Source organism: Scylla paramamosain, chromosome 3 (assembly GCF_035594125.1).
Source record: "Scylla paramamosain isolate STU-SP2022 chromosome 3, ASM3559412v1, whole genome shotgun sequence".
Classification (NCBI taxonomy): domain Eukaryota; kingdom Metazoa; phylum Arthropoda; class Malacostraca; order Decapoda; family Portunidae; genus Scylla; species Scylla paramamosain.
This window is the reverse complement of record NC_087153.1, coordinates 1,002,501-1,013,595: the sequence shown is the minus strand read 5'-3', so window position 1 is coordinate 1,013,595 and position 11,095 is coordinate 1,002,501. Positions and strand designations below refer to the sequence as shown.

Genomic DNA, 11,095 nt, shown 5'->3' with positions numbered 1-11,095 from the left:
GGGATGTGTTAGCAGTACAGATAATGGTGTTTAAGTAACAGCCATTTTGTATCATATCAACAGATATTTTTTTTATTTGGCTTTCTGTACTCTTGGCTAGATTTATCCCCTTGTGGTAAAAGGGACATGACCACATACACTATGTGGCTGGGTTGGAAGAACACTGCCACTACATTCCCCCTGTATATAATAAAATATGTTTTTATTTCAACCATGAGACAAGGCATGATGACTGTTCTGGCCATACCCTTTTAGGGTTGATGTCAGACTGTCATATAAATTGATGCACATAACAACATACATGCATAAAGATGGTGCAAGCAAGGAATATTCTCCTTATATTTTAAAAGAACTCTCTATTATGTCAATACTTATTTCTATATACTCGATATTTACAAATGAAAATACTATATATATATATATATATATATATATATATATATATATATATATATATATATATATATATATATATATATATATATGCTGTATTTCTCACCATACAAGATGCACTTTTTAAAGAATGAAGATTAAAAGTCACCATGCATCTTATACCCTGGTAGTTAGGTTTTTGGCAGTCCTAGGGATTATAGTTACTGGCACAAGACTAACACACAAAACACCTCTATTTGACATAATACTTCCCAGATGTTTCCATAATTAAATATATATTATGTTTATAAATCATTTGATAATGATTACAAATCAAAATAATGCTACAATATAAAATCAATATAAAGTCAGTTATCAGTCCCATATCTAATCTTGATATAAATATGAGGCAGCCATTGTCCACCCACACACAGCAAGAACAGAGGTGATTTATCCTCATTCTGATGCATGTTTAAGTGTAAAGATAAGCCAGTTTTTTTTTTTTTTTTTTTCCATTTCTAAGACATGGAGTTACAACTTTGGAACTTTTAAGGTACAGTGGAATAATATTTCTTTTGAGATGTGGAGAGAGCAATTAAGGCAGATGGGGAAGACAAGATGAACTGCAGGCACTATAGCCAGTGTTATATTCCAATGTAACAAACATACACAAGGTACCATGCTTGCAGAGTGGGAATTGATATATTATCATATCTCTATTCTTGTGCTGAGTTAAAACACCATTGACTTAGACAGTATCACTGTAAAGGAAAAGTATACCCACTTTTTACAGTATTTCTTTCATGAAAAAAAAAAAAAAAAAAAAAAAAAAAAAAAAAAAAAAAAAAAAAACTTGCCAAACTCTAGGTGCTCCTTATATGGTGGGAAATGCAGTATATATATATATATATATATATATATATATATATATATATATATATATATATATATATATATATATATATATATATATATATATATAAAAGATATATAACTTATTTTTGACAAAGTCACATGATTTTTGTTTGCCACAATGACAGTTACTCTAACACATTTCAAATCTACCATCATTCTATTATTAATAGGTGAAAGCAGAAATTGTGTCTGGATCGAGAATCCTCTTATCTTCCATTCCAAATCCAAAAGTTTTGAATGTTGATGTAAGTAACAATACATAACTATGATTTATTCAAAATTTTCATGCCAATACAGCACAAAAGCAATGCAGTAATTTAACAAATAACATTACTATATAATATTACCAGAAATATCATAAGAAATATATAACTTATGTTCAGTTCATGCAGTACAGTATATGTTGTATGTTTAGTCACAAAGTCACCACAGATAAGGTTGAGAGTGCATCTTATCTCCCTTTCTTAAGTCTCTGAATGTATCTCTCTCTCTCTCTCTCACCAAACATTCCTAACATGTGCCCCTTATTTAAATAAAGCAAAACCATGGTGTACATACATCCCAGAACTAGGATATTGCTTAGCCTACTGATTATTCTGACCAAGACAAAATGTCTTTTCATTAACCAATACTGCCACTCTATTGTTCACCTTCTGCAGTACTCAAAATAAAAAGATTTTCAACACTTTGTTACATAAAATGATTTTGTGCTTAATAATTTTGCCTTATTGTTGGCTAGTGTAAGTGTTTTGAGCAGGTTCAAAGGAAACTACAATGTTTGGGTATATAATTTTGACGTAGAATTTTTAACTTTTTTAAAATTTTTTTTTATGTAACTGGTCAAGATATGTATTCCAAAACTTGAAAAATATTAAATTTGGAACACTTCAAGTTCTAGTCATTTCAGATACAGGACTCTCAGCCAGAGGAGATTAGGGAGAGAAGGGACTATACATTTTGAACTGTGAAGTCAGCTCAGCATGGTTACTAGTAGAAGATAATTTATCTCAGACTGCAAATTGCATACAATATTACATAGTTTTCAAATTCTTCTTTCATCATTAATTAATCTATAAAGATTATAAATGAATACACAAACAACTATAACAGGAATATATGAACTCTATACTTTACCATCCCTCATATTAAAAGGACTTTGGATAAATCTTATTGGAAATCCTTTTATGTAAAATTATAGATATGGATTGTCCTTCCCTAAATTAGTTAAAATAAAATAGGGTTTAAGATGCTTTCCATGAATTATTCTTAAAATGTTTTAGCAGCTCTTCTTTTTTTCTTTTTTTATTTTATGTAAAAATAATGCCAAATTTACATGTTGTCCAAGATGTGAATATTAATCATGTGAAGCAATCCCTTTTCAATGATGTAAGAACCCCTTCAATTGTGAATATCCTTGGATTAATGAAGTGAAGCCATAGCATGATGGAAAATGTGAATTGTCCAATAAAGTGGTTCGTCACACATTATCTTTCCAAAAAACCTATGTAATTAATGAATTTCTGTCTTGGCTGAGAGACATTTATCATCATGGTCAGGAGACTTTTTATAAAACAATAAATCTAAACAAATAAAAGAGATAATAAATGATATACTTGACCTTGAGAGTGGTGTCATAGTTCATCTCTGTATAGGGTAATAACACCTGTCATGTCATTTACTGTTACTGTAAATTTTATACTGGCAATTTTAGGTATCATGAAAACTACTTTACTTTTGGTAAATACTTATGCACATATCACTATGGATTTCATATTATAAGCCATTAAACACAAACTCTCTTAATTAACTTAGCAAGATGCAGGATCATTTGGATAGAAATAATTTTGATCATAGAGGGACTGCTGTACTCCTTGGAGTGTAGGAATGTACAAGTTTCATCATTATACTGCATTCAAAAATGAAATATACACTACACTGGAGAAAAAAAAAAAAAAAAAAAAAAAAAAATTGTTTGCTTCTAGCACTAAATCATGAAAGGCAGTAAGAAAAGCCACTAAAACAGCAAAATACCTGTCTATCTTGAGACATATGCAATATACATGAAAATGGATGGAGACACAAAGTACTGTTAAATTTTTGCGATCACCAGGCGTATATACAGTCTATGATGCATTTGAACGTGCAAGACTGGATGTTGACTGTGAAGGCGTTAGGGCTGAGCCAAGACTTCGATTCAGGTATGCTCCATAAAATTGTTCCTGTTCATTCAGCTGTCTCTCAAATTCCTCCTCTAATTTCTGAAAAGGAAAATGTACTATTCACTGACATGTTGGTATATTGACATAATTCACAATTACTATGAGCATAGGGCTGAAAAACTGTCAGTTACCAGCTGGAAGGATGGGAAAACCTCTCAGAAAAATCTCTCAGAACGCATAACTTCATAGATGTTTTAGTTAAAGATGAGATGTGAAATTTACAGTTTAGATTATGTAAAATACAGACCAAGGATGTTCATTGTAGAAGAGAGAGACAGATGAGTCATTGAAGAGGGGATAGTTGTCTAGAAGATTGTGTTGAGTTGGCAGATGGAGGAAATGAGTTTTTGAGGCACTGAACAATACTATGTTTGCTCTGCCCCAATCAGAAATTTTAGAGAGATCAGAAGTCAGGCATTCTGTGGCTTCCCTGCGTGAACTGTTTATTTCCTGAAGGGTTGGATGTCTAAGAAAAGACGTGGAAAAGTGCAGGGTGGTATCATTAGTGTAGGAGTAGATAGGACAAGAGGTTTGGTTTAGAAGATCAATGATGAATAATAGGAAGAGAGTGGATGACAGGACAGAACCCTGAGGAAGACCATTGTTAATAGATTTAGAACAGTGACCATCTACCACAGAAGCAACAGAACGGTCAGAAAGGAAACTTGAGATGAAATTTTGTGCCAGACTCTATCCAAAGGTTTTGATATGTCTAAAGCAACAGCAAAAGTTTCACCAAAATCTCTAAAAGAGGATGAGCAAGACTTAGTAAGAAAGTCAGATCACTAGTAGAGTGGTCTTGACAGAACCCATACTGGAAATCAGATAGAAAGTTGTGAAGTGATAGATGTTTAAGAATATAGATTCAAAAGCTTTAGATAGGCAGGAAATTAAAGCAACAGGATGGTAGTTTGAGAGATCAGAACAGTCACTCTTTCTAGGTACAGGCTGAATGTAGGCAAACTTCCAGCAGGAAGGAAAGGTAGATGTTGACAGACAGAGTTGAAAGAATTTGACTAGGCAAGGTGCAAGCACGGAGGTGCAGTTTCGGAGAACAATAGGAGGGACCCCATGAGGTCCATAAGCCTTCCAAGAGTTTAGGCTACTGAGGGCATGGAAAACATTACTACAAAGAATTTTAATAGGTAGAATGAAGTAATAAGAGAATGGAAGAGAGGGAGGAACAAGCCTGGAATCATCTAAGGTAGAATTTTTAGCAAAGGTCTGAGTGAAGAGTTCAGCTTTAGAGATAGATGTATAGCAATGGTGCCATCTGGTTGAAATAAAGGAGGGAAAGAAGAAGCAAAGTTTTCGGAGATGTTTTTGGTTAGATGCCTGAAGTCATGAGGGGAGTTAGATCTTGAAAGATTTTGACATTTTCTTTTAATGAAGGAGTTTTGGCAAGTTCGAGAACAGACTTGGCATGGTTCTGGACAGAAATATAAAGTGCATGAGATTCTGGTGATGGAAGGCTTAAGTACCTTTTGTGGACCACCTCTCTATCATGTATAGCACGAGAACAAGCTGTGTAAAGCAAGATTTTAGAAGGTTTAGGTTGAGAAAAAGAATGAGGAATGTACACTTCTATGCCAGACACTATCACCTCTGTTATGTGCTCAGCACATAGAGATGGATCTTTGTCATGGAACCAGTAGTCATTAAAAAGGAAAATCTGCAAAATATCTCCTCAGGTCTCCCTCAACTAGAAGCAAAACAGCAGAGGCACCTCTGCTTAGGGGGATCCTGAGGAGGGATTGGAGCAATAAGACAAGATACAGATATGAGATTGCGACTGGAGGAGCCCAACAGAGAACAGAGGGTAACAGCATAAGCAGAAGTATTAGAGGTTACGAACAGGTCAAGAATGCCGGGAGTATCTCCAAGACAGTTGGTGTATGAGTCCTGTTACACCAAATATATAACTTGAAGGAGATCTTTACTGGTGCTACCAATGCTATGCACTTTTTGGACATTCCATCAAAACAATGATATATTGACATGACAGTGGAATACACCTTTAGCCATGCAAAACCCTTGCTGGGCCTGGGAACTGCATCTCTAACCAGGAGAACAGGACAGTGCCTGATAACTGTCAGGTCCTAAGGTCATTTTGGGACCTTTGTATCCTAATCACTACTTGAGAAGTAAATTTTTTTTCTATGATGTTCATACTGCAAAAGATGCAGTTAAAATAAAAGAACGAAAAATAATACTATACAAATTATATTAAATAATGAATTTTAATTAATTCAGTTTATCACCCATTACAGTTATTACAAAAGTAAATCAATATTCCAGCAAAAAAAAAAAAAAAAAAAAAAAAAAAAAAAAAAAAAAAAAGATGAAGAAAAATCAGCATAGGAATTTTATGAACTTACCTGTTTGCGTGGTTTCAGATTCTCCTTCCATTCTCGCAACTCTCTCTGATACTCTTCATCTTGGGACTTAAGTTTATTTGTTTCATGTTCCATTAGCATTTTCCCTGAGAACAAAAGAACAATTAAATCTGATGAGATCTGATACATATTTAATATTAACATAATCATCAATATTTCACACATTAACTGGTCAAGAAATTTATACTTCTAATAATATGTATTTGTCTGAAGAAAATCTACAACTTATCTATCATTGAAAACTTTATTTGAGTTGGTGACATGTCAAATTTTCATATAGCATGGCTTAAGAAAATTTTAAGCTCTGTTTTGTAATTTTTCCTAGACTGATCAAGGTGGTGACAAGTCATGTTTTGCTGGTAAATCTGTGGTGAACTTGTATATATCTGGAGATTTTCCTCAGACTGCTGATTTTTCTATGAGATAGAATACTTACTTTTCTCATTTTGTAATTGTTCCAATTCTTTAACTGTGTATTCTGATGCTGCTTGAAGTTCCTCTAATTTTCGTTGATGTTTCTGTTCTGCACGTTTCTTCTCTGCTTCATACCTACGTTTCTCATTTTCCTGGAACTGTTGGCAAATAAATGAATAAAAGAACTTCCATACAATTACCTAGGTAAATACAAAGGAAAGCTGTCAAAATCAGTGGGTATTGTCTAGCCACATTTTTTCCTGACTATCAACAAAGAGAACAAAAATTTCTAAAGAAAATTTATTGCTATTTGGAGAACTGATATTATTAAATGTAGGGCACTGAGACTTTCAGAAGAACTAGAACATGGAATGAATGAGTAGAGATAATTAAATGACTAATTAACGAGTAATACACTTGTTCACTGAGCAGCAATGCCACCTGGTAGCATGCTCAGAATCATGGTCAGGCACATATATTGTAGTATTAGAAGATACATTTTTCTGTACATTTTACTTAGCATTTTGGAATCACAATATTTTTCATATAGTTATGGCCTATCTAGAAATGATATATAATGTATTGAAATAGTGTACAGCACCCTGGAAAAGACATTTCTCCACACAAGATCAGTTATTATTTACTATTGCTGTTTGATTTACTTCCTTTAAACATAAATGTAACAATAAAGAGGTAAATAATGTTCTTCTTTGGGGCATTGAAATATAATTATAAGTCGTTGCCATGCCCATTCCTGCCTCAGCTGTACAGCTCACAAAGACCTCTCAGCTACAAAAAATACAGAACTTGCCACTAATATTCTATTCCTTAGCCTTTCCTTTTTATGTATAAAGAAATTGTTTACATAGAAGTCTGCTGTGATACATTTTTACCAATGATGTTGAATTCCAAGATGGATTATAGAATTTTATCATTTTGCCCAGTCATTATGGATTCAATGATGCAAAACCCTTTTAATCTTTTGCAAAACCTAATATGAACTACAAAAATACAAAATCTTAGTTTGATTGAGAATAATGGAAAATAAGGATAATGTGTATCTAAAAGTCCTTAGTCCTGGGCTGAAATGAGGCTCTGTCAATATATATATATATATATATATATATATATATATATATATATATATATATATATATATATATATATATATATATATATATATATATATATATATATATAACAACATATATTTATCTTATGTTATCATTAGTTACATACAGAAATTTACCTTTCTAAGCTTGTTTTTCTCATCCTCATGGGAATCAGGGAGGTGGGATGTGCTGATCCTCATGCTCTCCCGGAACATAAGCTCACGGGCTTTCATTTCCTGTCTAATTCTTTTTGGCAACTGTCTCTTTTCAACCTGCAAATTAATGAATGAATTTAATATGAAAACTGCTTGTAAGCAATATATGATTTATCATGAACTAAATTACCAGAATGAGCTGCACTATCTTTTTGGCAGCTTGTCAGAAATTTATTATATTTCAAACAAAACATCATGTATTCATTTGGTAATGGGCAACCTATTATTGTAATTCAAATTTAAATGAGAGAGAGAGAGAGAGAGAGAGAGAGAGAGAGAGAGAGAGAGAGAGAGAGAGAGAGAGAGAGAGAGAGAGAGAGAGAGAGAGAGAGAGAGAGAGAGAGAGAGAGAGAGAGAGAGAGAGAGAGAGAGAGAGAGAGAGAGAGAGAGAGAGAGAGAGAGAGAGCGCATGGGACATGGACAAGTTGTGGACATGTTGAGATGAGAGATGCCCAGTTACCATAAGTTTTATGTAAATCCAGAGTTAACCTTCCCCACTTTTTTTTTTATGTAGGAAGGACACTGGCCAAGGGCAACAAAAATCCAATAAAAAAAAAAATGCCCACTGAAATGCCAGTCCCATAAAAGGATCAAAGCAGTAGTCAAAAATTGATGAATAAGTGTCTTGAAACCTCCCTCTTGAAGGAATTCAAGTCATAGGAAGGTGGAAATACAGAAGCAGGCAGGGAGTTCCAGAGTTTACCAGAGAAAGGGATGAATGATTGAGAATACTGGTTAACTCTTGTATTAGAGAGGTGGACAGAATAGGGGTGAGAGAAAGAAGAAAGTCTTGTGCAGCGAGGCTGCAGGAGGAGGGGAGGCATGCAGTTAGCGAGATCAGAAGAGCAGTTAGCATGAAAATAGCGGTAGAAGACAGCTAGAGATGCAACATTGCGGGGATGAGAGAGAGGGTGAAGACAGTAAGTTAGAGGAGAAGAGTTGATGAGATGAAAAGCTTTTGATTCCACCCTGTCTAGAAGAGGAGTATGAGTGGAAACCCCCCAGATGTGTGAAGCATACTCCATAAATGTACAGATAAGGCCCTTGTACAGAGTTAGCAGCTAGGGGGGGTGAGAAAAACTGGTGGAGACGTCTCAGAATGCTTAACTTCATAGAAGCTGTTTTAGCTAGAGATGAGATGTGAAGTTTCCAGTTCAGATTATAAGTAAAGGACAGACTGAGGATATTCAGTGTAGAAGAGGGGGACAGTTGAGTGTCACTCAAGAAGAGGGGATAGTTGTCTGGAAGGTTGTGTCGAGTTGATAGATGGAGGAATTGAGTTTTTGAGGCATTGAACAATACCAAGTTTGCTCTGCCCCAATCAGAAATTTTAGAAAGATCAGAAGTCAAGTGTTCTGTGGCTTCCCTGTGTGATATGTTTACCTCCTGAAGGGTTGGACGTCTATGAAAAGACGTGGAAAAGTGCAGGGTGGTATCATCAGCGTAGGAGTGGATAGATAGGACAAGAAATTTGGTTTAGAAGATCATTAATGAATAATAAGAAGAGAGTGGATGACAGGACAGAACCCTGAGGAACACCACTGTTAATAGATTTGGGAAAAGAACAGTGACTGTCTACCACAACAGCAATAGAACGGTCAGAAAGGAAACCTGAGATGAAGTTACAGAGAGAAGGATAGAAGCCGTAGGAGGACAGTTTGGAAATGAAAGCTCTGTGCCAGACTCTATCAAAAGCTTTTGATATGTCCAAGGCAACAGCAAAAGTTTCACCAAAATCTCTAAAAGAGGATGACCAAGACTCAGTAAGGAAAGCCAGAAGATCACCAGTAGAGCGGCCTTGACGGAACCCGTACTGGCGATCAGATAGGAGGCTGTGAAGTGATAGATGTTTAAGAATCTTCCTGTTGAGGAAAGATTCAAAAACTTTAGATAGGCAGGAAATTAAAGCAATAGGACGGTAGTTTGAGGGATTAGAACAGTCACCCTTTTTAGGAACAGGTTGAATGTAGGCAAACTTCCAGCAAGAAGGAAAGGTAGATGTTGACAGACAGAGCTGAAAGAGTTTGACTAGGCAAGGTGCAAGCACGGAGGCACAGTTTCGGAGAACAATAGGAGGGACCCCATCAGGTCCATAAACCTTTCAAGGGTTTAGGCCAGCGAGGGCATGGAAAACATCATTGCGAAGAATTTTAATAGGTGGCATGAAGTAGTCAGAGGGTGGAGGAGAGGGAGGAACAAGTCCAGAATCGTCCAAGGTAGTGTTTTTAGCAAAGGTTTGAGCGAAGAGTTCAGCTTTAGAAATAGATGTGATAGCAGTGGTGCCATCTGGATGAAATAGAGGAGGGAAAGAAGAAGCAAAGTTATTGGAGATATTTTTGGCTAGATGCCAAAGTCACGAGGGGAGTTAGATCTTGAAAGGTTTTGACACTCTGTTAATGAAGGAGTTTTTGGCTAGTTGGAGAACAGATTTGGTTCCGGGCAGAAATATAAAGTGCATGAGATTCTGGTGATGGATGGCTTAAGTACCTTTTGTGGGCCACCTCTCTATCATGTATAGCACGAGAACAAGCTGTGTTAAACCAAGGTTTAGATGTTTTAGGACGAGAAAAAGAGTGAGGAATGAACGCCTCCATGCCAGACAATATCACCTCTGTTATGCGCTCAGCACACAAAGACGGGTCTCTGACACGGAAGCAGTGGTCATTCCAAGGAAAATCAGCAAAATATCTCCTCAGGTCCCCCCAACTAGCAGAGGCGAAACGCCAGAGCCACCTTCGCTTAAGGGGATCCTGAGGAGGGATTGGAGTGATAGGACAAGATACAAATATGAGATTGTGATCAGAGGAGCCCAATGGAGAAGAAAGGGTGACAGCATAAGCAGAAGGATTAGAGGTCAGGAAAAGGTCAAGAATGTTGGGTGTATCTCCAAGACGGTCAGGAATACGAGTAGGGTGTTGCACCAATTGCTCTAGGTTGTGAAGGAGAGCAAAGTTGTAGGCTAGTTCACCAGGATGGTCAGTGAAGGGAGAGGAAAGCCAAAGCTGGTGGTGAACATTGAAGTCTCAAAGAATGGAAATCTCAGCAAAAGGGAAGAGGGTCAGAATGTGCTCCACTTTGGAAGTTAAGTAGTCAAAGAATTTCTTATAGTCAGAGGAGTTAGGTGAGAGGTATACAGCACAGATAAATTTAGTTTGAGAGTGACTCTGTAGTTGTAGCCAGATGGTGGAAAACTCAGAAGATTCAAGAGCGTGGGCATGAGAGCAGGTTAAGTCATTGCACACATAAATGCAGCATCCAGCTTTGGATAAAAAATGAGGATAGAGAAAGTAGGAGGGAAAAGAAAAGGGGCTACTGTCAGTTGCCTCAGACACCTGAGTTTCAGTGAGGAAAAGAAGATGAGGTTTAGAAGAGGAGAGGTGGTGTTCTACAGATTGAAAATTAGATCTTAGATTGTGAATATTGCAAAAGTTAATGAAGAAAAAGTTGAGGGG

The 11,095-nt window shown here is 36.0% G+C and overlaps 1 protein-coding gene across 1 annotated transcript in view; it reads right to left on the bottom strand.

Moving 5' to 3' along the window:
- Nucleotides 1–1,543: 1,543 nt before the first annotated feature.
- LOC135089043 (serine/threonine-protein kinase 10-like) overlaps nt 1,544–11,095 on the bottom strand; it is a 146,891-nt gene continuing 137,339 nt past the window's right edge. Inside the window, 4 exon segments of the mRNA XM_063984234.1 lie at nt 1,544–3,545; nt 5,885–5,988; nt 6,339–6,474; nt 7,566–7,700. Of these exon segments, the coding sequence (XP_063840304.1) occupies nt 3,411–3,545; nt 5,885–5,988; nt 6,339–6,474; nt 7,566–7,700 (510 nt within the window). The 3' untranslated portion in view covers nt 1,544–3,410.